This window comes from Macaca mulatta, chromosome 3 (genome assembly GCF_049350105.2).
Source record: "Macaca mulatta isolate MMU2019108-1 chromosome 3, T2T-MMU8v2.0, whole genome shotgun sequence".
Taxonomy (NCBI): Eukaryota; Metazoa; Chordata; class Mammalia; order Primates; family Cercopithecidae; genus Macaca; species Macaca mulatta.
The window spans coordinates 181777275-181804720 of record NC_133408.1 but is presented as its reverse complement, the minus strand read 5'-3'; the positions used below and the strand labels follow the sequence as shown (position 1 = coordinate 181804720).

Here is a 27446-nt window from a genome sequence, read left to right as displayed (position 1 = left end):
CTCTGTTATTATGCCTTTCTTCTGCTTCTCCTCTAATACAAATAATAGAAACTGTAACTTGGCAACCCAGAGAGAAATCTCAAATGTAGCCACATTAGGAATAATAATAATAATAATAATAAAACATGTGTGGTGATAAACATTCCACCTTTACATGATTATATCATTCAATTTTCCCAACATTCCCAAATGGTAGGTACTATTATTATTATTATTATTACACCTCTACAGATGAGAAGCCAGTACAACTGTCACCCCTGATCACACAGGCTCAAAGTGGTAGAGACAACAATCACATCCCGATCTGCCTGACTTTAGAGTGAGTGTTGGGACTGCTCCATCCTGTTTCTGCATCATGGAGCAAGTCAGGATCTGCTATGAGAATCCAAAAACAAATAGGACCACTCCTGATATAGTTTGGATGTTTGTCTCTGCCCAAATCTCATGCTGAAATGTAATCCCCAGTGTTGGAGGTGGAGTGTGGAGGGAGGTGACCGGATCATGAGGGCTGATTTCTCATGAATGGTTTACACCATTCCCTTGGTTCTGTCCTGGCGATAGTGAGTGAATTCTTATAAGATTTGGTTGTTTAAAAGTGTGCGGCAGCTGAGCGCAGTGACTCATGCTTGTAATCTCAGCACTTTGGAGGCCGAGGCAGGTGTATCATCTGAGGTTGGCAGTTTGAGACCAGCCTGGCTAACATGAAACCCCATCTCTACAAAAATACAAAATTAGCCGAGCATGGTGGCAGGTGCCTGTAATCCCAGCTTCTCGGGAGGCTGAGGCAGGAGAATCACGTGAACCTGGGAGTTGGAGGTTGCAGTGAGCTGAGCTTGTGCCACTGCATTCCAGCCTGGGCGACAGAGTGAGACTCCATCTCAAAAAAAAAAAAAAAAAAAGTGCATGGCAACTCCCCCCACTCTCTCTCTTGTTCCTGCTTTTGCTATGTGACATCCCTGCTCCCCTTCACCTTCCTCCATGACTGTAAGCTTCCTGAGGCCTCCCTAGAAGCTGCACAGATACCAGCATCATGCTTCTTGTAAAACTTTCAGAACTGTGAGACAATGAAATCTCTTTTCTTTGTAAATTAATCAGTGTCAGGAATTTCTTTATAGCAATGCAAGAACAACCTAACATAACTTTTAAATCTAGAGTTTCCAGTAGATGCTTCTAAACCGGTTGGGAACTTGATCGAGGGGAAAAAAAATTCTAGAAACAAAAATATGTAATTACCAGATGTCTAGCTTCTCAAAATCTAGCACACTCTCTTCAAGGCTGACTCAGTCCCAGATGTCAGAAATGAGTTTGGAATAAGGAGGAGAGAGGAATTTGCAGGGCAGCAGGAACAGAAGCGGAGATCCCTAGTGTATCTCTGTGGGAACACTTACTTCATCCAGAACTGGAGTGATGAGGAGGCCGGGCCCCCATAAGAACTGTTGGTGCACATCCCAAGTGCTGTTGTCCTCATAGAACCTGAAGACCAGAGAGACAGTTCACTGAGATTTGAGCCACTGCCAATGAGATTTATCGCAGTTCTACTCACAACCTGTTGAAAGCATACAGGCCGCCTGCCCGGGCAAACCTCCCAAATTATTCTGACACCTACTCAAGCCCCTCTGCACCCCAGGACAGATTCCCCTTCCCCAGCTTATGTCTCCTATTCTTCCCTCAGGATAAACAGATGTTTCTATCCAGTATGTATGCTAGGAAGGTCTCAGGCTGTAATTCTATTTTCCATATCCCTCCTTTTTAAAAAAAGTAAGTTGAGATCTAGATATCTGCATCAACATGGATAGAACTGGAGATCATTATGTTACATGAAATAAGCCAGGCATATAAAGACAAACATCACATGTTTTCACCTATTTGTGGGATCTAAAAACCAAGAATTTATGGATACAGAGAGTACAAGGATGGTTACCAGAGGCTGGGAAGGATAGTGAAGGGCTGGGAGGGAGGTCAAGATGGTTAACAGATACAAAAAAAAATAGTTAAAAAGAATGAGTAAAACCTACCATTTGATAGCAAAATAGGGTGACTATAGTCAATAATAACTTAATTGTACATTTAAAAGTAACTTAAAGAGTGTACTTGGATTCTTTATAACTGAAAGGATAAAGGCTGGAGGGGATGGATACCCCATTCCCATAATGTTCTTATTTCACATTGCATGCCTATGTCAAAACATTTCATATACCCCATAAATATATGCAACTTCTATATACCCACAAAAATTTAAAATTAAAAAATTAAGTTAAATAATCAATACATTTCATAACTTCAGCTGACGATCAAGAAACTGGATCTGATCATAAAATATACCAGATAATTTAACATTTTACTTTTTTCTCTTTCAGGATATCTGCCTTTTAAAAAGAAATTTCATGAACAGACAAAAACTTCCCAAAGTAATGAATATATGATAGCTTGATATGTGCCTGAGGGCCTCATATGTCACCCACATAAGGGAGTTGACTGTATTTTGACAAGAAAATGCTCTTAAGTGCCTTGTTTTAGAATTAAATTAGAGATGTTCATTGCCTGAGAAATAAGAATTCTGAAATCCTACAAATCCTTTATAATAGCCTCATTTGTATTTATATTATAGGCTCATTCCTATAGCTTGAACATAGTTCTGGCATTATAGCGCATTACAGACAAGACCACCACAGTCAAGACTTCAAATCCTTTGAATTAAGACTGAAGAAACTAAAGAAAAAATGATTTGCCTAAGCTATAGAGTGAGTTAGTGAGCGACAGAACAAAGAAAAGACCTATAGTCCCATGACTTTTAGTCTAATTCTCTCACCAAAATGGAACAGGCGAGGTTTACAAATACCAACTAGGTATTCCAGTTAGATACATAAATGAATAGAGATAGATAGATTACAGATATAGATATAGATAGATATGAATAACTGCCCGAATTGTTTCAGTTTTCACTCCGATATTTGATGATATAGTCAATGTCACTCCAGATGCATTAATAAATTAGAGGAGGTTAGGTGAACTTACTCATGCAAAAGGGGCCTGGCCACCGTGTCCCCTCGGCTGTGAGCACGGAAGAAGAGGGTGTATAGGTAGGGCAATAGAGTATAGCGGATGTTAAGGTAGTGCCTGGAGGAATTCAACAGCAGGGAGTCAGCTCCAAAGGAGGCAGGATCCTGGTCCTGGGAGGAAATAGGAGTTTGCAGTTGTGGTTTGGCTGCAGGGTATCAGAAGCACCTGAGAATTCCAGACCTCATTCATCACAACCAAGAATTTCCCTCCTGAACAAAGAGGCCAAGGTTGCAAACCTCGCTTCTGAGCAGTACCAAGTAAGGGTCTCTCCTTGGGTTTTCAATTCATCCTGCCTCCCTCATTCTTTAAGATTCCTCTCTTGGGAGGCTGCAATTTAAACAATTTTGAAGTATTTCCTTGTTTGCTTCTTATTTAAAAGCAAACAATGTAAATAAAGTGTACAGAAGTTTGATGAAAGACCTTTACAGACACACCATTTCCTTGAATGCAGCAGTAAATAACAGGCTGAGGCCATTGGACATTTCGATGATACAGCACAGGTTCTGGTTAATTGCACATGATGGTGCAAATCAGAGTAAGTGAAGACCAGGTAAGAGGTTGGTTCAGCAGATCTCTTGGCAAGGATGCAGACAGATCTAGTCCTAATGTACACCAAATTCATTCTGACTCTATTTCCTAGGAGCCTTACCTTGAAGCCTTGGCCATTGTGATTTCTAGAAAATGGATAAAATGCGCCCAACTGCATCCACCGCCTACAGAGCTCCTCAGGGGCATCCAAGGCAAAGCCACATATGTCAGCACCCACCTGGAAGGACACACAGACAACAGGTATACCTCACTTCCTTCCACCACCCTCCTTTGCTTTCCACCAGGGACCTCCCAACTAAACCTTGCTTAAACTTCCTACTGAGAAGGCTAGGAGGGTAGTCAAAGTTCGGTCATAGCCTGTGTCCACTCTTGAATGCTGGATGACTTTGAGTAAGTTACTCAATCCTTCTGTGCCTCAATTTCCTCATTTTGTCAGTGAGTATTAAATTACTACACAGATATTTAGTAAATGAGTGAGATAATGAAAGTAATACACTTTACATACAAGAGCTTTTGGATGTATAGTACCTAATAATACTGCTGATATTATTATTTTGACCTCACCACTGTCAGTATTATTTTTCTAAAGCCTAACTCTGACCATGTCACTCACCTATTAAAAAATCTCCAGGACTTCCTTGCTGTTCATTCTTTTAGATCTTTAAAACCTGGTTCCAATCCATCTTTTTAGCATCATTTCTCATTCCAGTCCCACACAGCAATCCTCATAGATACATCAAATAATCCCCCTTCTACTGTTTGTGCTCACTTTTATTTCTCAGTGTTAAAATGAACTTCCCCCCTCATTAGTCAGATGAAAAAATACTCACCTTTCAAGGTTAATCTCAAATGTCATCTTTTCCATAAAGTGTCTCTTGACTCCCTGCCTTGATTCCTTTTGTCCCTCATAATTTTGTCAGATAAAACTCTTTCTCGGGATCTCCCGTAACATTTAACTCATATGTCCCTGTTGGTCTTTTTACCCTAGTTTGTCATAATTATTTGTTTACACATATGTCTCCTCTTACTAAACTGTAAACCCTTAGGGCAAAGAGAAGGTACATCTTTACTATATTTATGCTTTCCTTCCCCTCTCACCATGCCTACTCTGCTCAAGACCTTGAACATTCTAAGAGCTCAATTCATAAATATGTTGGATTTAACTAAAAAATGCCAAAGCCTGTAGGGTGCTGGCAATGTTATACTTCTTCATCTCGGCACTAAATACACAGAAGTGTTCAGTTGGTGAAATTCATCAGCTGTATTCTTAAGGATACATACACTTTTCTGTATAAAGTATGTTACACATGTTATACTTTAATAGAAAGATCAAAGTTACACCTTCTGTCTTCATAAGGCAGTACAGGAAAGAATGGTATGGAATCAAAGCCCTGCTGATGTGGATGAAACACATGCTCTCAAGACATTAAATTCCCAGCCATGGCAGGCAGGAGAGGGGAGCTTTGCAGCTTGAAAACTTTCTAGAATGAGGCTACCTGGGAATTCAGGTTCATAAGAGAGCTTGAGGTAGCAACTCACCATTGGGATGCCGAAAAGGTTGAACTCAAGGACGCCAGGGATGGACCATCGCAGGTCATCCCAGGTGGCGGTGTTGTCTCCTAACCAATGTGCTGCAAACTTGCCAGAACCCGCAAAGGTAGAACGGGTCAGAATGAAGCTTCTGTTATTAGGGAACACAGTCTTGGCAGCTCTAGAAAGGGAGAGAGATTTAAGGAGCCAGTGTGAGATCTTAGCTTGTCTCAGTCCAGGGGATACAGATACAATACCAAAGACATTAAAAGTGAACAACCCACTCTCTTCCAACTCTCTTTCGGTACAATTAGAGTCCCTGTGGGGAGCATTCTGTATCATTAAATATGTTTTGTTTTGCTTTGTTTTGTCTTAAGAAATTTTATGCATTAGCCCCATAATCTCCAAGAATTAAAAACATATATATATTCTTTATATTCAATAATTAGCAGGTCGTAGCCACAGTGGTCTTACTCTGCTGTGGCAACCGCCATGGAGTAGCCATACAGATTGTGAACGTCATACTGCTTGCCCCAGTGCTGCACTGCATCCATACAGAGAGTCTTGCAGAACAGGTACCCATCCAGGACTCCTGAAACCAAAGCGGGATCAATCAGCGACAGCCTAAGTTGCACATTTCCTGCTCCTTGACTATCACACAATCCGACATGACAGCACCCCAGGCAGACACTCTTGTGGGCATCCTGCAGTCACACTGCTCCCTCACTATGAGAACGCTATCCACATGGAGTAGTTTCTCTGACATATAAACGAATTCTGCTGACTCACACACATCCTCCCACCCAAGCTCTCATGTGATTAGAGGCAGACACTCGGAAGCAAGAAGATTCAGTCAGCCCTGAGGTTCAATCTGAATTCTCCAAACTGAGCTAAGTTAAGTGGTCCAAGAATAGAAATGCTGAATGAAAGTGTAAATTAATTTCTGACTCCTTCTCTCCCCTGATCATGTATTTTAGAGAATGATTTCCAGTCTCTCCTGTATTCATCTGTTCCTCTCTGCTCCCACTGCACCACTCTGGTTGAGATCCACATTATCTGTGGACCTTAACTATTGCAGTAGCTTCGTCATGTCTTATTTACCTCCCATGTATCTATTTCTAGTTCACACTATATATTAATACCAGGTTCAAATTTCCAAAACCATCTGACTACCATGCTTCTCTCTTACTAAAAGACAAGTAGCTTCTAACACCAAAAGAATAAAATATGAACTGTTTAGCCTCTTATCCAAGCCCCTTAGCATTTGATTCTAACCTACCTGCCCCAATTTCCTCTCTTCCCACCATATTGAAGCCTTCATAAGTTATTATCATCTTAGCAGTTTTTTCCTTTCTCAAGATATAATTTGTCCTTGAACCTCCAGCATTCTTTAAACTATGGCCGATCCTATGATTCCAAGGCCACACCCTAAGAGATAGTGTTGTCCAAAGTTCAGTCAAAGCTGGGTATCATCACTTTCACTGACTTTGACCTCCCAAGTCACCAGTTCTGTCTTTTCATCCTGTGGCTCAGTTCTTCACACTGTGGACATGTCAGACATGACCCTCACCTTAAGACCAAGGCTGTTTACCTGGTGCCTCTCTAGTAAACCCTGGCCTGCGGGTGTATATTTGAGAATGACATAAACTTACCACTAGCCTCTGGCCTCTACACCATATCCTCTCTAGATCTTCCCTAGCAATAGCTTTGACTGTAAGTAGAAGTATTACATTGCCCCTTTTGAATTTGTGCCTCTTTTAGGAAAGCATAGCATGTTTTTATTTTCCTTCCTAGTGTTTCCTTACCCACATTTTTCTTTTTCTATGCACACTTATGAACAAATTCCCTTGTCAAATTTTTCGGATCTGTCCTTATGAATTTATAATATGAAATACACATTGCTACTTTAATCTGCTGACCACCAAGACTTACTGGGAGTGAATGGGGGATTATTTAGGTTGTTTGTGGAACATCCTGAGACCGAACCATCAACAAAGTTGGAGATTTCATTCATATCCTGCAAGATGAAGAGCAAAAACTATTAAGAAAAAGTAACATGTTATCTTATGATGTACTGATGGTGTCTTTTTTTAATTAATCAGATAAATTATTACAGATATTTTAAGGGAGTATTTATATATATGGAATAGAGTGGGTGTTCTTGTCTACCCACTGAAGGCTTCATGAAGAAGGTTCTTAATATTTCTTCAAATAATATGCCTATAACTGTTGAAAATGAACAATTCCCAAACATATCAGGTGAAAAAAATTTCAATTTATATGACATGTTTCAACTTATACATTTTCCATATATCAAAATAGAACTGTAAATACATACACATAAAAATACATATAAACATATATACACAGAGAGAAAAGGAGGGAGAGAGCACATGAGGGTCTAGAGAGATGCATTCTAACATATCGATAATAAATGTCTTTGGTTGCTGTAATTTCGGAGGATTTTTGCTTTTATCTTTTTAACTCTCTGTATTGTTTGAATTTTCTACAGTTCTGTTAGAAAAAGAAAAAGTTTCAACTCTGGAGCTCTCTAAATTTTGCTAACCCTCGGCTGGGTTACTTTCTTTCACCTGACATCATATGACACATTTGTCTTTTTTTTTTTTTTTTTTTTTTTTTGAGATGGAGTCTCGCTCTGTCGCCCAGGCTGGAGTGCAGTGGCCGGATCTCAGCTCACTTCAAGCTCTGCCTCCCGGGTTTACGCCATTCTCCTGCCTCAGCCTCCTGAGCAGATAGGACTACAGGTGTCCACCACCTCGCCCGGCTAGTTTTTTGTATTTTTTAGTAGAGACGGGGTTTCACCGGGTTAGCCAGGATGGTCTCAATCTCCTGACCTCGTGATCCGCGCATCTCGGCCTCCCAAAGTGCTGGGATTACAGGCTTGAGCCACCGCGCCGGCCGAGACATTTTTCTTTACCACAGGCATAGTTTGTTCAAGCACCTGAGTGCTTTGGCTCTGATCAATTTGTTCAACATGTCCAAATGGAAGAGTCTTGAACTAGCAGTTGAACAATTTGTATACTTTGCAACAAGGTAAGGAGTACATGACCTGTTCTGAGTTCAGCTCATTCCTTTGAGGAAAGGAAAGGAAGAAAGAGAGAAAGAGAGAAAGAGAGAAAGAAAGAAAAGAAAAGAAAAGAAAAGAAAAGAAAAGAAAAGAAAAGAAAAGAAAAGAAAAGAAAAGAAAAGAAAGAAGGAAGGAGAGAGAGAGAGAGAGACAGAAAGCAAGCAAGCAAGCAAGAAGGAAAGAAGGAAAGAAAGAAAGGAAAAAAAAGAGCTAGACTTGGGAAAAAATTCCTGAGTTTCCTTTCAGCTCTAACATTTTGATTTTTATTCTAAGCTATGTGTTTTAGTGAGATTATTTGAATAGAAAGATAGTGAATATTGAGAATGATTTATATACTTCCTTTCTTCTCCTCCTCCTCCTCTCCCTATGCTCCGTGACTCAAAGATACAGATATAGATACACACAATCTGAATATTTGTCACCCAATAATCCAAGTGTAAACAACTCACAATCCAGATTCCATCAAACTCCACTTGATTATGAAAAAGTTCAAATTCCTTTGTCCACCAAACAGCACAGTTGGGATTGGTATAATCAGGAAACACAGTTTGTCCAGGCCAGACCTTCAGGAGAAAAAGAAAAACACTGATAAGAGTAAATTAAACAAATACAGAATAAAATAAAGTTCTTTGCAAAGAAATTCCTAACATGATCACAGCAACCGAGGTACCCAGGAACACATCCTATTTAGTTAGGAAGGTGCAGTGCTCAGAATATTTAAAATAAATGCCAGGGTCACTTGAAGAAAATGCATTTCAAAAAATGTTTAAGTCGTTAATGAATAAATTTGTGGATAAAGGCATTGTCTAACTTAGTCATCTTTAACTCTCTACACTTTTTTTGTTCTTAATTCTGGGAATAGTAAATGGGGGAAGAGCACTGTGTAAATTTCAGCTAGTCCATTATAAACTGTGGATTCTAACATCATTCACTTTTCTCTTTCTTTCCTGTCCAATTTCCCCCAGACCCTACACTCTGAAAAGGTCATCAGAGACCTTAGAAGTGAACAAGCAGATGACACCTTCCTGAAAAAACAAGGACAAACAAACATTTGAGAAAGAAGTGGGTACACTTGTCAAATACTGCAGGAAAATTGAGTAAGAAGAGGCATGAAACAGTTCCGCTGGACTTACCAATGAGAAAGTAATGGGTGTTTTTTGCCAGAGCAGTGTCAGGGAAGTGATGGGGGAAGAAAGGAGACCACAGTCAGCTGCAGAGTGTGTGGGAGGTGAGAAAGTGGACACTCAGTGTGTGAGCTGTTGTTTAAAGGGACTTGGCTGTGAAAGGAATCAAAAATCTAGGATGGCCGGCATGCACTTGGGCACGAAAGGGCAGAGGAGAATTTATTCCCAGAATATATAAATATACTGAAAAGGTACAATAAAACAATTACATGCACAAACACACACACATTCACACACCCCTATGCAGCCCCTCTACCAGCCTCCAGCCTTCCCATTAAGTTACCTCCCCAATGAGTGGAGTCACTCCATCTGAACTATTCACCCATATCTTCATATCTGAACCCCTGTCATATGGGCCATAGGGTTTACTTGAGGAAGAGTTGTTGGAGATGGCTGGATCCTAAAAAGAGGAAGAATACAATGAAGAAACCAGCTGGAAGCTGGAGGCACTGAAAGGAGACTGGGAACTTGGGGAGAAAGCAAAGGAGATGGGTGTATGAAACGGAGGAGCAAATGCCTAATTTGGAGGAAAGAGGGCAGTACGTACCACAATGATGACAAGCTTCTGTCCATTTTTGTGTAAGTCATTGACAAATTCAGGGAAGCCTTTAAAATTCACTGGATCATAAGTGAAGTCCCTTCTCTCATCCATATAATCAATATCAGCATGCTGAACATCCTGAAAGAATATATAAAGTCCACAATTAGCGCCTAGGAATTTCCATGGTAAAACGAAATCAAATTTTCACTGTGATTATTCAGGATAAACAACAACTCTGTTCTGGGCTCTAAACAGAGTTCTTAATCAGTTCCTGGAACCTGAGTGCCTCTTTTCCAATGGTGATTTCAAAAACACATGACCGGTTGGTTCTCTAGGGCTTGGCCTCATCCCTGCCATCAGGTTAACTGCACCATCCTATCCTTGCCTGGCACTCTGGCATTAAAAACCAATCAAGCAAACAACACCAATTATGACAAACCCCTAAGACGATCAGACATATCCACCTAAGAAATGACCTAAATTTCACCTTATTCACAAGATAAAGAAGGGAAGAGATTGTCTCCCACATCTCCCTCATTTTATTACCCCACGTTTTATTTTGTTACTTCACTTCTACCCCACATCTTTGCTGTTTATGCTATCCCAACTTTACCTGTATAAACATAGTGAAGCCCAGAATAAAATGTACCCTTCTCTGCAACCTAGGTTTGTCTCCAAGGGCATAGAGCAGGGGAGAGAAGAAGATTATTCTAGAGACTACTGAGCTTTTCCCTTTGTATCTCTTGTTAAATTTCACACCCAATAGTACCCAATATCACAGGTACATTCAAAGTTAGCCATTCAAAGTACAAAAGGATTTTATTACATGTCCATACTATACCTTTTTGTTCACTTAAAGTGACAGATTTTAACATGTATACTGAACTCAGGTAATAGTGTTCAATTCCCTGTCTAAATACTCCCTTTCACATCTCACACCACTAGGCAGCAGTAATAGTCCAATTCTTTCATTTCCTGGATCGCTTAAAAAGAAAATGTCTATCTACATGTAAGGAAAATGGCATAAAAAGAGAGATGGCCACTATGATGTTAGAGATCTGGACTTGAAAACTAGTTCCTCTGGTTTTCTAATATTAAATGAGATTTCTAATCTTAAATGGAGTTTTGTGGGGGTTTTTTGTTTGTTTGTTTGTTTTTCCTCAAGACTGAGTCCAGCTCTGTCGCCCAGGCTGGAGTACAGTGGCACGATATCGGCTTACTGCAACCTCCACCTCCTGGGTTCAAGTGATTCTCATGTCTCAGCTTCCCAAATAGCTAGGATTACAGGTGCCTGCCACCATGCCCAGCTAATCTTTTTTTTTTTTTTTTTTTTGTATTTTTAGAAGAGACGGGGTTTCACTGTGTTGGCCAGGCTGGGCTTGAACTCCTCACCTCATGATCTGCCTGCCTCAGCTCCCCCACATGTATAAAGCCATGTTGTGCTGGAGAATGAGTAGTGGGACCTGCATCAAGGCTCAGAGTGGATTCATTGACCCAAACATCTTCATCTGCCCTGACTTTCTGCTTCCCCCATCTCCTCAGTGTTCCTAGGCTTTTTGAATCTCAATTCCGTTAAGCACTTTCTTTTACACTTCATATTTATGAACTCTCTTTCTGCCAAATTACAAAATGTCTACTGAAGTTCGGTTTCAATCGTGAAATGACCACACTACAGAGAAAGGCAAATTCTGCTTATTCCCAATTTAATAGTAATCAAAATACCAACGTAAAAACACATGGACCTGAAACTTGTTGTATTATTTTTCACATCCATGTAGTCATGCAGTATTTGTTCTGTCATCAATTATCTATGCGGCCTTGATCATGTTATTTCCCCTGACAGCCTCAATTTACTGTGAAAAAAAAAAATGATGCTAGCCCAGATGGCTCATGGTTCTTCCAGTAATATAATTATTTTGAGCTAAATTCATGGGGTCTAGAACTACTCCGCTTCCTCAATTCCTCTTTAAAACATCTGTTAAAACATAGGTAGGGAGACTGGGAATCTGCATCATTCATGACCTGACACTAAACCTAAGAAACTAAGAATTTAGACATTAAACCTTATGCCAGAATCTTAGAGGAATTTCTGAAATTATGATACAACTTTTATGGTAAGTTCCTGCCATGACACTTTTGAGTCAAAACAAACCAAGAACACGTGTAAGGCAAGAAAATCCCTACTGAGAAGCATTAAAATGCTACAATTCAAGCTGAAGAGACAAATGCCTTGAAAACTCAAATAAAAACACCTGTAAAATGTAGTCAATACAGTAAGCACAAAAAATGTTTACTAATAAAATACACGATAAGAAAAATAGAGACAAAAACAGATTACCTCCCAACACATAATTGTGGTCTCCTAGTCTATTTCATACTATAAAGAACTATGGTTCCTTCAAAAAATGATTGGTCCAACAAAAAAAAGTCTAGTATTCTGAGTATCTAAAATTCCTTTCATTACCAAATAAATAAATCAATCAAACTCAGGGAGAGAAAATATAAACAGTTGTTCTTTTTCTTCAAGGGAATTTCTTTACTTTTGGAGAACTATTGAAAACCTTGCTTACATAAGGGAGCTGTGCTGCGCGATTTCTCTCCACGACTTCTCTCATGTTGTCTAAGGTTCCATATTCATAACGACTAAGGTGAAATCCAAGTGCCCAGTAGGAGGGAAGGGCTGGCCGCCCAATAAGCTGAAAGAAATATGTGAAGTGAAAATTAGCAAATACTCTGTTTTTAATAAAAAGTTTTTGAAGCATTGCTTTCAGAGCACCAAACATAGTCCATTTCCCAACGCACTGATTCATTCATGTTAGAATGTTAGTCTATTTTTCCAACCCTTCATAAATGTTTGAGGGTAGGGCCATGTTTGGGGCATCTGTATATTCTCTCCCCTTCTTATAACATAAAAATGCTATACAGCAAGTTTCCATTGCATATATGAAATCTGTTCTTTAATATCTGAAATTTGTAACAGCAGATTTTGTGGGTCACACTTGCACATGAAATTTACTTTTATAAAATATTTGCTGTTTAAGATTTCCTCAGTCACAATCTTGACACCCTAAGTTTACCTCTAGATATTCTTGAACAACTTGCTCTGGAGTGTTTCCCAAGAACACATAGAAGTCGAGAATGCCCCCAGTGGTGCGGTAAGTGATGGCTGGCGCAGGCTGAAGGACAACCTCTTGAAAGGTTAAAAATGAAGAAAATACAAATCAGAATTGATGACTGAATAGTAACTACCAAGTTTTAAAATAACGCAGGATCACTAACCATGTGAACATGAACAAAGTGACCCTAGTGTCTCACATCTTGAATACCAAGGGACAAACCCTGACCATCCAAGTCCACCCTCACAGCACATGGCAGCCAAGGCATTTTTTCTGCGACAGATTTTAATAATACTGACTGGAGTGTCTTAGTGCCTTGTGCCAGGCCCCAGGCTCTGGGGAAAAAGCAGCCAGGCTCATGAAGGGGTCCAGAATAAGCCACTGTGACATAAAAAAAATTATTTTGGACTGAAGGCATTTAAGTTACTGAAATCCCTGATGTGCCTAAAAGCATAGCCTCCCAAAAAAACTCAATAAAAAGCAATTGTCATAAATCTGCGCCAAGGAGTACCTCTAATCTTTTCTGAGACAACAGGCACCATTCTCAGACAGACGGTGTCACAAGACTGTCTCATCCTCCCACCTATCTTCTAAGGGCCCATTTATCTTTCCAAAACGTCATTTGTTCTCTCCTAAGCGTCTTTCCTCCTTCCCTTTCACCTATCAATTAAGATGGTATAGAAGCCCCAAGTTCTAATCTCTGCTTTGAGTTACTCATCACTGAGAACTCCTGTGTGTATACGCATTACATGTGTAAATAAATTCTTTCTTTTCTATTGCTAGTCTACCTTTTTGCCAGTTTAATTTGCAGGCTCCCAAGAATTAACCCTAAGAGGTTAGAGGAAAAGCTTTTCCTTTCTGACTTTCACAAACACAGAACATGTCCCACCACATACCCCATCATTATTGTGAGAATATAATTCAACTAGACATGGACATAACTATCCTCAGTAAATCTCACATCAAACAAAAGCCAAACCAAAAAAAAAAAAGTCAGAAATTGTGCCATAAATTCAAAATCCCTCTATGTGCCAATCACCATTCTCAAAAGTTGTGTCATTACACTGATTTGTATCCAGGAATAAAATGCCTCAAGAAATATTGCAATGTACTCTCTGGTCATAGGAACAACTCATACAGAGTATCTAGGATCTTGTGGCCTTGCCCACTAAGTCTGACTCATCTTATTTTCTGGTTCCTTTCACCTAGCTAAAACTGTACAGTCCTTGTATTATATTATCTCAGTCTATTCTTAGGTTGTTTGGCATTTCAAATACCTTAGGATCATCTAAGATTCTATTAGAATCATCTCAGATTCATCTCTTAGATGTCCATTTTAGATGTCCATTCTATCTCTTAGATGTCCATCTTAGATGTCCATTTTAGATCATTTAGAGTGTTTCTCAGATATCTGTGTTGGAGAATCAGATCTTTATTTTGTTTAATTTCCATTTCACTGCAAGCTGATATTTTCATAAAACAACATGAAAATGAATTACTAGAAAAAGGTTCATGTGTGCATGTGGAGGCTACAGCACTGCTTACTCGCCATTTCTATACTCATCTTACTATAAACCTGAAACAATCTGTGACCCAGTCAGGGACCACACTTTGAGGAGCACTGATTGAATCAATGACTCTCAATTGAGAAGAGGTATCGATCAATACCCTATGTCCACCATCAATCCTGGCAGCTTCTGATACATCTTCTCTTCCCCTGTGGCAATTCATTGCCACTGGGATCTACTGACGAAAAGGCTGAGGACGGAGAAGAACACATTGGTGGAAACTATCTCAGAGTAAATTATAGGGAAGGGTTAGCTCCCTCAACTTGATAACAGAAAATATTCCAACAGAGGCCACCAGATTCAGGAAAATCATAAGCTAGGAGAAAATCCCCTACTCATGGCTACCATAGATCAACAGGTAATGAAGTAGGGATAGCACAATTAGATAATCTATATGGCCCTCCCTACACTATGTCTCAGTCACTCTTAAAGGGATCCATTCCTTTTATCATAGTGCTGTAAGAAAGGGACTGAAAATCACTCTTGCGCTTGTTTTTTCCATGAATAGTCCTTTACCCATGGCATTGCTGTTCATCAGAAACACCCCAAAGGACAATCCACTAGCATCTTCAAGACACAGGAAGAATGTCTGCGCACCATACAAATTAGTTCCGTTCTGCAGAAAGATAATTAAAAACCAAAATTTACAACCAAGAAGTCTCAGCACCACGCTGTGCGGTTGGTTTAGGAAATCAGTCCTAATCATGCAACGAATTGACAGGAAATTCATGGTCATCAAGACACATTTTTAAAAGATGGGGTCTATATCTAGTTGATGTTGACCAAGTGAACTCGTGTTTTCTTACAGAATGAGCCAGCTATGATCATTCATCCAGAAGGAATGTGAAGGCTGTGATGTTTTTTACAAGGTAAGAGGATAGGAATTTTTAAAACGTAATTCAAAAAAGCTGCCCTCTCAGAGGCCTGTCTTAACCTGACTTAACCTCATCAGCAAAAGCTCCATCAATATGCCTTAATATGAATCAGGTAGCTAGATGGAGCTCTAGTCTAGGCTTGTCTTCGAGACTCCAGAACAGGAGTTCTCAACCTAGACTGCATGCCAGACCAATTAAAACAGAATCCCTGGAGATAGAAGCAGACATAGCTGTTATTTTTTAATTTCCCCAGATAACTCCAACATGTAGTCACATTTGATAACTATTGCTCTGGAAAAGTGTTTCTCAAAATTTGGTGTATCCACAAATTACATGGGCACCTAAATGCAGATTTTTTTTTTTTTTTCAGACAGGGTCTCACTCTGTTGCCCAGACTGGAGTGCACTGGCATGATCTTGGCTCACCGCAACCTCCACCTCCCAGGCTCAAGCAATTCTCCTGCCTCAGCCTCCTGAGTAGCTAGGATTACAGGTGCATACCACTACCACCTGGCTAATTTTGTTTTTGTTTTTTTTTTTTTTGAGACGGAGTCTCGCTTTGTTGCCCAGGCTGGAGTGCAGTGGCACGATCTCAGCTCACTGCAAGCTCCACCTCCCGGGTTCACACCATTCTCCTGCCTCAGCCTCCTGAGTAGCTGGGACTACAAGCACCTGCCACCATGCGCGGCTAGTTTTTTTGCATTTTTAGTAGAGATGGGGTTTCACCAGGTTGATCTTGAACCCCTGACCTCAAATGATCCAACTGCCTCGGCCTCCCAAAGTGTTGGGATTACAGGCATGAGCCACTACTCCTGGCCCTACATGCAGATTTTAATTCAATAGACGGAAGAAGGGGCTGAAAGCCCACCTCTCTCACATGGTGGTTCCCCTGCTACATACACACTTTGAGTAGCAAGAATCTGAGGCTCCTTAATGAAACGATTGTCACCAACTATTCCTAGGTTAAGTTGCTCTGACTCAACAGCTTTTCTACTTTTCTGATAGGCATATGTACAGTACAGAGCCTGAGCTTAAAACTACACAGAGAAGGGATTAGATTCTTCCTCTGTTCTTACAAACTCTTTTTTTTTCCTTTTCTTTTTCTTTTTTTTTTTTTTTTTTTTTTTGAGATGGAGTCTCACTCTGTCCCCCAGGCTGGAGAGGAGTGGTGTGATCTCGGCTTACTGCAAGCTCCGCCTCCCAGGGTCAGGCCATTCTTGTTCTTACAAACTCTTTTGTCTTGAGCTATTAATTTGGCTTCTCTGGACCTCGGTTTTGTCTAACAAGAAATTATTATATTTTCTAGACTCTATGGCTAAATAAATATATATATATCTATATATATACACACACACACATATATATGTGTGTGTATATATACATATATATACATATATATGTGTGTGTGTGTATATATATATAAATTGTTGACTAACAAATTATTGCTGTAATCTCCTTTCATCCATCCATTAATTCTGCTTAGTCAAGAAAGCCCAGCCGGGCACAGTGGCTCACATTTGTAATCCCAGCACTTAGGGGAGACCAAGGCCAGAGGATTGCTTGAGTCCAGGAGTTTGAGATCAGCTTGAATAAAATGGAAAAACCAGTCTCTACAAAAAAATACAAAAAAAATTAGCCAGGCATGGTGACACACACCTTTAGTCTCAGCTACTCCAGACACTGAGGTGGGAGGGTCACCTGAGCCCAGGGAGGTTGAGGCTAAAGTGAGTCATGGTTGCGCCACTGCACTTCAGCCTGGGCAACAGTGAGACCCCATCTCAACAAAAGAGAGAAGAAAAGAAAAAGAAAGGCCCTGAACAATAGAGTATTGCCAAATCCAAAAAACAATATTATTTCAAATTTTAGCAGTCAAAACAAACAAAAGTAGAAATAAAATAAAACAATAACAATAAAACTCTGTCTATTCTTTCACTACCACAATCATTCTTCATACAAAAAATGATTGTTTTAGCTGAGACTTTATCCTATTTTGATAAACCTGGTAAGTCGGTGATTAAAGGAGAACCTAAAAGTATGGTGATCACAATCAACTGTTGTTCAGAGTACAGATATTAATAAGATCTTCTCCATATCTGGTTAGGAAATACATGAAGGAGTTGGCATTTACTGAGCACTTTCCTTCTGGCAGCCATTCTTCTAGATACTTTACATGTATCAGTTCATTTAATCCCCACCACTACCCTATTGAGACATTACTTCCATTTTATAGATAAGAAACTGAAGACAGAGAGGTAAGTAACACCCAGAACCATGTAACTGGTGAGTAGCAAGACTAGAATTCAAAGCCAGGTATTCTCACTCTAGACTCTTACTCTTAAACACTACACTGTAATACTAGAGGTGACCTTCAAGAATGAGACTATGATATTCAGTGGAAAGGGACCCATCTGAAAGCTTACTCCATTGGGAGTTGTGTCCCTGTTAAATATGGGCCAGGTCTTCCAATTCATATCATGCCGGTACTGCTGGTGCACATGCTCTCCCAGGCCATACACATTAGCACTAGGCAGTCGGGTGGAAAGCTGCAAGAACTGGTTGGCAAACAGGAGGGGCCCAATGCTTGAGTCAAACCTAGACACAGGTGGAGAACAGAAGGATGGGTGAGCAAGCGGTGTGGAGAGAATGTAAGTGCTTGGAAAAGCATCCTTTATATCTCAATGACTCAATAGCCCCCATTCATTCAGTCCCATTTGCCATCCTGTGACATTTTTCTATGGACAACAAAAGATTAGGACTCCTTGAAGAAAGGGACCATGTGCAAATTTCTTACTCCCAGACCAGACAGCCTACCACATGACCAGAACACTATACTTACAATAGGAGATGTTCAGTAAATATTTACTGGTGGACAGCTGATTATATATTATAGATGGAGGGAAATAAAGGGAAAACTAAAGAGAAAAAAAATGATTGTGCAAACAGAAGAAAGAGAAAGAAAGTCAGAAAACAATATATACTTTAGAAGGTAAAGGGTCTGGTCAGTAATAATTGTCTCACAACCTTCAGGAATATGGTTGAAACACCCCCTTCTCCATGCTTACAGACCTCCCTGTAACCTTCTTACTCTGATCCTTCGATAGGTTTCCAAAACTTACAAAACACGATTGTTGCTTCTTCTGGTCACTTTGATGCTAAATGGCTCTCTGGAGATTTCAACTCGGTAGGTCAAAGAAGCAGCAGCATTTCCACTGAAGGACTGCACATGTTCGTGGGGTACTTCAAACCTGCTACTAGTTTGGTCGGTCAACTGTGCAGAGATAGAAATAGAAGGAAAGCCAAAATAAAAACTTGTCAGAGCTTCCCAATATCCCTACTTACGATACTGGAATCAGGTACTGATCAAACTGACCTCATATCTAAGGTAGATGTACTCATTATGTTACCAAATTCAAAGGGTTCACCTTTGGGCATAAGTTAGTCTTTAGGTAGAGACATACACAGCACATCTGCAAAGATGGATTGAAAGCTGTGATCTCCCTTATTTTATCTTCCTACCACATTCCACATGTTATCTAGAGTAAATAAATGAAAGCCAAACTCACTAGTAAACTGTAATACATATTCAGGAAGCTATCACACTAAATGAAGACTATTCTGCATATGTCTTTAACATACAGGTGCCAATTAATAATGACAGTAGAGAAAAATACCTCCAGTAGCAAATTTTTCTATTTTGTAGTAACTGCAGTCACCGGATAGGGAACAAAAGTCTCTCAAAAAAAAACTTTAAAAAAATAAACAAATTACAACCTTAAAGTGGAAACGATTAGATGTCTGATATTCTGCTGTGAGAAGAACATTGTCAACATTGCTTCCGAACACGGGTGAAGAAGGCAGATTTTTCAACCGGGCTGTGAATCCTAACACAGGAGGAAAAAAAAAAAAAAAAAAAGGTTTTCATAGTTGACTCTGCAAATTCTCAAATAATACCTACACAAAAATTAGGATACATGGGGCTGGATGTGGTGGCTCACACCTGTAAACCCAGCACTTTGGGAGGCCGAGGCGGGTAGATCACCAGGTCAGGAGTTCGAGACCAGCCTGACCAACATGGTGAAACCCCGTCTTTACTAAAAATGCAAAAATTAGCCGGGAATGGTGGTGCATGCCTGTAATCCCAGCTACTCCGGAGGCTGAGGCAGGAGAATTGCTTCAACCCGGGAGGCAGAGATTGCAGTGAGCCGAGATCACGCCACTGCACTCTAGCCCACACAACAGAGTGAGACTCCGTCTCAAAAAAAAAAAAAAAAAAGAAAAAGATTGGGATACATGTCAAAGGGATTGATGAAAAGCCTTTATTTCTCAAAAGAAGGGAAAAGACAGACATATACCCCATCATATGCACATACTATCTTTGGCAGATTATGGCGCTAGATATCACCATTACATTATATAAAAATCTGTCTCTCTTCTATAAAATCTGATTGAAAACCTCCCCCAATAAGCCTAACACTCATACCACAAGCCCATCAGTCATTTGGTGTTAATCAGATTCCCTTTACATTCTCAGAATTGACATACATATACACAATTCCTTCTCAGTCATTTTCATATTGCATTATAGGTGATTATATCCATTGATGCCATCTCCCTAATTAAACGGTAAACCAGGTGAAAGCTGAGACCTTATTGGAACAGTCCATCAGGCCCAGAGCATCTGAAAGGGGAACATGCCTCTTCCTTTCTACTGAGAGCCTCCCTAAAGCGTCACCTTCTGCTATCCCCTAAAATGGTCATCATTACGTTCTGCATTTTTTGGGGGTGGGGTGTGGCTGGATGGAGTCTAGCTCTGTCACCCAGGCTGGAGTGCAGTGTCACGATCTCAGGTCACTGCAACCTCTGCCTCCTGGGTTCAAGCGATTCTCCTGCCTCAGCCTCCTGAGTAGCCAGGACTACAGGCGCATGCCACTACACCCTGCTAATTTTTGTATTTTTAGTAGAGATGGGGTTTTGCCGTGTTGGCCAGGCTGGTCTCAAACTCCTGCCCTCACATGATCCATCCATCTCGGCCTCCCAAAGTGCTGGGATTACAGGTGTGAGTCACTGTGCCCAGCCTATGCTCTGCATTTTAGAGTAAGAGGAAGAAGAGGGGCTACTCACTCCATGAACACTTATATTGACTTTCACAACATGTTTATAAAATTGGAATTATTTTCATTTCATAAAAATAGCACAAAATTAGAGTTAGAAGTAGTCTGAGAGGTTAGTGATTTCAAATCCCCCACTTTAAAAGGGATAAACTTGAAAACAAAAATGATCAATGATTATTGCACAGTCATGAAGGTCCATAATGGGGAAGCTGGAAAGAGGACATGGCCCCTCAACTCCCAAGGCAGAGAATAATTCTTCCTTGGTGCCCAAATAGATTCTAGTCCTTGATTAAGAGCAGTGCCTACCTTCTGTCACATGTGGTTATGTGGTCCCACAGAGCAGAACTCTGCAGGCTGCGCCAGCTCTCCTCTGGGGGACACAGAGTCATCCTCCAGAGGGTCTGGACCTCCTGCATCGTGGCAGACTATGGCTTACCTGCATTTGTGTTTACAAGGTCGCCCTCCATGTGGTAGCTATGATTCTTGGAATAGTAGCACCAGGGAACACTTACAGCTCCCTGGGGATTCCAGCAACAGCCACGTTGGTCACATGTGGCCTGAAACAACAGGTTAGTCAAAGAAGCTCCATTTAGTCGTAGAACACAATCATTTATAAAGCATAAAACATCTAATCTAAGACTATGGTATCAAGAACTTCATTTACAAATAAGGCAACTGATATTTAGATAAATTGTGCCATATACCAAGAAATGGCAGAGCTTCTACCTATAACCAATTTTTCTGACCAGTGTCCTTCCTATGTAACAGTATGGGAAGCAAAATGCATTTTGTATCTTTTATCACAAAAAAACTCACAAACATATTTAAAGAGTCTAAACAATAATATAATTATATCACCAGTAATCCAAAATTACAAATGGAGCTTCATTTATATTTGCTTTGACTTTTAAAAATAAGACTTTGCAATCAATTCTATTCTGAAGCTTTCAAATCAAACTGATGTTGTTTTGACTTTTAAATATATGCCTTACATTCATGTGGATTATACATATGTGAGATATATGACATGTATACAGTCCCTCAACTCCTCCAGAGGCAGAAAGTAGTCCTTCTTGACACCCAAATAGATTCTTACTTAAGAAAGGTATGTGCCTTCTAACATAATTAATGACTGAATCAAGTGGAGGCCAAAATGAAAATAGTTTCTTTCTCACACCAACTAATTTGGGAGAAGCAACCAGGTTAAACACAAAAAAGAACAAAGAAGTCTCTCCTCTTGAGCGCACACTGAATCAAGTGATTTGCAAGTAATAGAAACCAGAGAAAATAACACGATGTTGCTTTCAAGATTAGATCACAGAAAGATTGAAGCTTCCGTCTTGCTTGCTCTCTTTCACTTTCACTGTTGGAGTCCTCGTTCTGGAAGAGGCAAGTTGTCATACTGTGGAAGGGCTCACATGGCAAGGAACTGAGGGAGGTCTCCAGCTAGCAGCCCACAAGGAACTGAGGTTCTCAGTCCAACAACACCTGAAGAGCTGAATCCTGCCAACAACTGCATGAGTGAGCTTGAAAACAATCATCCCATAGTCCTGGAAGACACCTTGACTACAGCCTTCCAAGAGACACTGAGCCAGAGGCACCTAGCTAAGCCACGGTCAGATGTCTGACTACAGAAGCTGTGAGTAAATATTTGTCATATTAGGCCATTAAATTTTGGTATAGTTTATTACACAGCAATAGATAACTAATACCTCCTGCCAGATCATTTTACAGATGAATTACCTTTGGCCCAGAATGGTAAAGCTTCTCCAAGGTACAGTGACCTGCCAGAGGTTACTCAGCTATTGAAAAGGCAAGAACATAACTTAGTTCTCTTACTATCCATTTCTTTTTTTTCTATACTCTGGGTTGAGTATCTCTAAGCACACTTTCAGGAGAATACAGCCTTGCAAATGGTAAGAAAAAATGTTTTGCTTAGTTATACGAAAAATGAAATTTAATCAAATGCTATTTTTTACACTAATAGCCAATATGAGGGATAAACAATGATGTCCATACGTGGTTTATACTGCTGTAAGATCAGGTTCCACTGTGAACTCAACCTCGATCCACAGTTTTGTCTTTGTTCTTGTAAAACCCACTCAGATGAAACCTCAGCATAAAAAGAAAAAAGTGTTGAAAGGGAGGGTGTTAAGCATAACAGTTTTTGTATACAGCCTGGAGTTTAATAATTTTCCCATTAAACTGGAAAGGACAAAGATCAGAGTGGCCAAAAGAGCAAGGAATGCAAACAGTCTTTGTTGGCCAAGTCAAAAACGCCAGCTTCCACAGTAGAGCTGAGTCATTGCAAGAAGTGGGAAGAGACATGGAGCAAGACCCACATAATAAGAGAAAACAAAGTATATAAAACCTAGGAAAATAGATTTTAGAAAGAAACTATGGAAAATGATGGCATGCATAGAATTAGGGCACACAAAGAAATTAGGCCCAGGACAAAAAATGCCCCTTTAAGTTGGATATGAGAATTAAATATTTAAGGGAAACTGGCAAAATAACATAGAATGTGTAACTACCAAAACAGTACTGAAGCAAAATTGTCGGAGTTGGGGGGAGTGTGGAAATCCTCGATCCAAATAGTTAAGAAAAAAGACAAGTTTATGAAGGAGTGGGGGTGGGGACTAGCACATAAACAGAATGAAGAGAAAGCACAAAATGAGACCTTAGAAAGAATGTTCTATTCCTGCTCCCTGCCATCAATGGGATCTTTCAACTCTGAGTTCTGGAATTGGGGATAAAAGACTTCATCAAGGAAGTGGAAAGGATTTTAGAATTCAAAGGTTCAGAATAAGTGTAGAGAGTTGTCTTTAAAATCTGCATAGAATTCTGTGAAGAAACTCATTGGTAGCTTGATGGGGATGGCATTGAATCTATAAATAACCTTGGGCAGTATGGCCATTTTCACGATATTGATTCTTCCTATCCATGAGCATGGTATGTTCTTCCATTTGTTTGTGTCCTCTTTTATTTCACTGAGCAGTGGTTTGTAGTTCTCCTTGAAGAGGTCTTTTACATCCCTTGTAAGTTGGATTCCTAGGTATTTTATTCTCTTTGAAGCTACAGAATGGGAGAAAATTTTTGCAATCTACTCATCTGACAAAGGGCTAATATCCAGAACCTACAAAGAACTCAAACAAATTTACAAGAAAAAAAAAACAGCCCCATCAAAAAGTGGGCAAAGGATATGAACAGACATTTCTCAAAAGAAGACATTCATACAGCCAACAGACACATGAAAAAATGCTCATCATCACTGGCCATCAGAGAAATGCAAATCAAAACCACAATGAGATACCATCTCACACCAGTCAGAATGGCGATCATTAAAAAGTCAGGAAACAACAGGTGCTGGAGAGGATGTGGAGAAATAGGAACACTTTTACACTGTTGGTGGGATTGTAAACTAGTTCAACCATTATGGAAAACAGTATGGCGATTCCTCAAGGATCTAGAACTAGATGTACCATATGACCCAGCCATCCCATTACTGGGTATATACCCAAAGGATTATAAATCATGCTGCTATAAAGACACATGCACACGTATGTTTATTGCGGCACTATTCACAATAGCAAAGACTTGGAATCAACCCAAATGTCCATCAGTGACAGACTGGATTAAGAAAATGTGGCACATATACACCATGGAATACTATGTAGCCATAAAAAAGGATGAGTTTGTATCCTTTGTAGGGACATGGATGCAGCTGGAAACCATCATTCTCAGCAAACTATCGCAAGAACAGAAAACCAAACACCGCATGTTCTCACTCATAGGTGGGAACTGAACAATGAGATCACTTGGACTCAGGAAGGGGAACATCACACACCGGGGCCTATCATGGGGAGGGGGGAGGGGGGAGGGATTGCATTGGGAGTTATACCTGATGTAAATGACGAGTTGATGGGTGCTGACGAGTTGATGGGTGCAGCACAGCAACATGGCACAAGTACACATATGTAACAAACCTGCACGTTATGCACATGTACCCTAGAACTTAAAGTATAATAATAATAAAAAATAAAAAAAAATAAAAAAAAACAAAAACAAAAACAAAACAAAAAATCTGCATAGAAGTATAGCCTAAGTGAACCCATAGAGGCACAGAGGTAGGGTCTTAGATGATAGAAGACAGTGTTTGAACTTGACTCAACAAACAGTAATAAACCACTATATGTACTGGAGTTGGGTAGAAATAACAACAAAAGTTGGATGTAAAAAAGAGCAATTCTAATCTCTCATGTAACAGAATGGATGGGAGAAATGGAATTCAGAAGGGATGCCAGGGGGCACCTGGAGCAACCCAAGCATGAGGAAATGATGATCTAGGGATGGCAGAGAGAATGGAAATGAAATGCCTCTTCTGGAAAATATTGTTAAGGAAAATATTTTAAAATACATGAAATACTGGCCAAAGGGATAGAAGGGATGAGCCAAGCAGAAGTTCTGCTCTTTCTGCCTCAAGAACTAGAAGCTTAATAGAATTACTAACAGAAATCTGGTAGCTGAGAAGGAAAAGCAGATTTGGTGAGGAGGTAATGAGTTCAGCTGATGTGACAGGAAGGGATTCAATGAAGATGCTCTCTAACCAGTTTCAAGCCGAGAACTAAAGATATGAACTACAGTTAGATAATTGAGTGATCTTTTTTTCTAAGATCCATGAAGGGGACTCCTAGAGTCCATTCTCTCGACAAAGAAGAGTCTCCCAAGAGTACTCAGGGTGTCAGGGTGGCTTGATACATTACTTCCTTCTGTACTGGAAAAGGATTCCCTCCCATAATTGGTAGAATGAAACAATGGTATTTACAACAAGAACCATCTGCAGAGAAAGTTATTCTTTTAGTTCTTTTACATATAATCTTGGAGGGCAGATGATAAGAATGAAAAAATTATATGGGAATGGCTTCAACACCAGAACATTCTGCCTACCCTATCTGTTGTGTTCATAACTTCTTCCCACCATCCTCTTTCAGCCATATTCCCTTTAATGTGAACGTCATACAAACACATCACTATCCATAGCCTCAGCTCTTAACAACAATCTGGATCAGCATACAGCTCTCAGGATTCGTGAAACATACAACAAAAGGCCTAAGATGTACCTTCTATAAGAAAATGAATCATTGAAAGTGCCAGTATTTCTCTCTGGCTGAGCAAAAAAGGAGCATGCCAATTAATACACGCCAAGGTCATGGAGTAATTCAGTTGGGTATGACATGTAGAAAAGCCAAAGATCATTTATTGAACTTCAATCTTGATACCATAGTACTTATCAAAAGATCTTACAATAAAGCACCAAAGAACCATTACTATGGCTGTATCTGAAGTTCACCAATACCCAATAACAAGATGGAGTGTTGCAGTAGCGTGACATACGGAGAATGTGATAATCTAGGTGAGCTTCCAAGTAATTAGTGAGCTATTGAGTACAGCCCAATTGAGCTATTGAGTAACTTGCAAAATATGACAGGGAAAGTAAATGCGTGTGCATCAGCTTTCTGTAAGTTTCGCACAACAAACATAGGGTGTGGGCAAAGTACTTTATAATCATCATAATTAGCTGGACTTCAGCCGATAATCTAGAAACACTGGGCTAAAGTAAATACCCAGATGTCTGCACTATCTTTAATCTGGCATTAATTACCTTATAGCATAAGGTAATTCCAAAACATAGCCCTTGAAACTTTGCCCTTATTTTAAATAATGCTTTGTGCACACGTACGAATTTTTACTGTAGATCCCAGATGAGCTTTGGAAATTCTGAAAGGAGAAGGAGAGACATACAGGGCAAGAACAGAGGCAGAAAGAACTAGTAATCATGTAGTGTTGCCATATAAAAGACAAATACATTTTTAGTAAGTAAGCCCAAAATCTTTCATGGGACACACTTATACTAAAACCTGATTCATTGTTTTTCTGAAATTTGAATTTGGCTGGGCAATCACACTTTTATTTGCTGAATCTGGCAACCCAAGGGAATATTCCAGGTCTTCCTTTCCCAAAGCTGCACTGTCATACAAGCATGGACAAAGGTTAATTTGCCTGAGCGGCTAATGGCTGCAACGTAAACACCTCTCTTGAGAGTCACTAATGAAGAAAACCAAAACAAAATGAAAACAAACAAAAAAACTATCAAGTTGCATAAATTCTGAAATGGAAACAAAATTCATAACTCAAACCTTTGTTGGTGGCTGGTCAGGGATGCAATTAATTCGTTCCAATTCATTTACCACGGGACATTCAGCAGAAACAGGAGTGGTACCAGTTGTTCCAGGATCTGGGGGACCAGTTGTCCTAGACTGCGTGGAAGTGGTTGTTCCAGGATCTGGGGTACCAGTTGTCCCGGGATCTGGGGCTATATCAAAAGCAAACATAAAATGATCATTAAACAAATTTAATTTCACAGACATTCAATAGTTCTCAGCACCTCCAATTAACTCCACTACTGAGTGGGCTTCACTCTGATGACCTCAAAATTTATGCATCCACTTTATAAAATGTCACTTTGTTCCTGCTGACTGTATTTACCTCTGTGTGTCTCTACATCATCTCCTTCTACTCCCAACTCCATCCCCTACAAGATGGTATGTGTAAGAATAAGCACTCCACCTTTAGACTAGAAGCTCATGAAGTTGGGGACCACCCTTCCTTTAGTCTGGGGGTCAGTAACTATGGCCTTCAGGCCAAATTAAGTCAAAGCCTGTTTTACAAACAAAGTATTACTGGAAAATTACACACATGCACATTACATGTTATACACATTACATACTCATTTATTTTTAGCTGCTTTGTGCTACAAGGGCAAAC

At 39.9% G+C, this 27446-nt stretch overlaps 1 protein-coding gene across 3 annotated transcripts in view; it reads right to left on the bottom strand.

Annotated features, from left to right (window-relative positions):
- Positions 1-27446, bottom strand: part of MGAM (maltase-glucoamylase) — a 129821-nt gene that overhangs the window by 89198 nt on the left and 13177 nt on the right. For all 3 annotated transcript variants that reach the window (XM_028846391.2, XM_077997574.1, XM_077997573.1), the window contains exons 3-19: positions 26819-26994; positions 21058-21178; positions 19282-19391; positions 18627-18778; positions 17931-18102; positions 15153-15252; positions 13030-13142; positions 12523-12648; positions 9959-10090; positions 9695-9811; positions 8677-8790; positions 7072-7156; positions 5614-5731; positions 5149-5320; positions 3710-3826; positions 3016-3170; positions 1389-1473 (exon numbers count right to left, since the gene is read on the bottom strand). In XM_028846391.2, the coding sequence (XP_028702224.2) occupies positions 1389-1473; positions 3016-3170; positions 3710-3826; positions 5149-5320; positions 5614-5731; positions 7072-7156; positions 8677-8790; positions 9695-9811; positions 9959-10090; positions 12523-12648; positions 13030-13142; positions 15153-15252; positions 17931-18102; positions 18627-18778; positions 19282-19391; positions 21058-21178; positions 26819-26994 (2165 nt within the window). The remainder of the gene's footprint in view (positions 1-1388; positions 1474-3015; positions 3171-3709; positions 3827-5148; positions 5321-5613; positions 5732-7071; positions 7157-8676; positions 8791-9694; positions 9812-9958; positions 10091-12522; positions 12649-13029; positions 13143-15152; positions 15253-17930; positions 18103-18626; positions 18779-19281; positions 19392-21057; positions 21179-26818; positions 26995-27446) is intronic.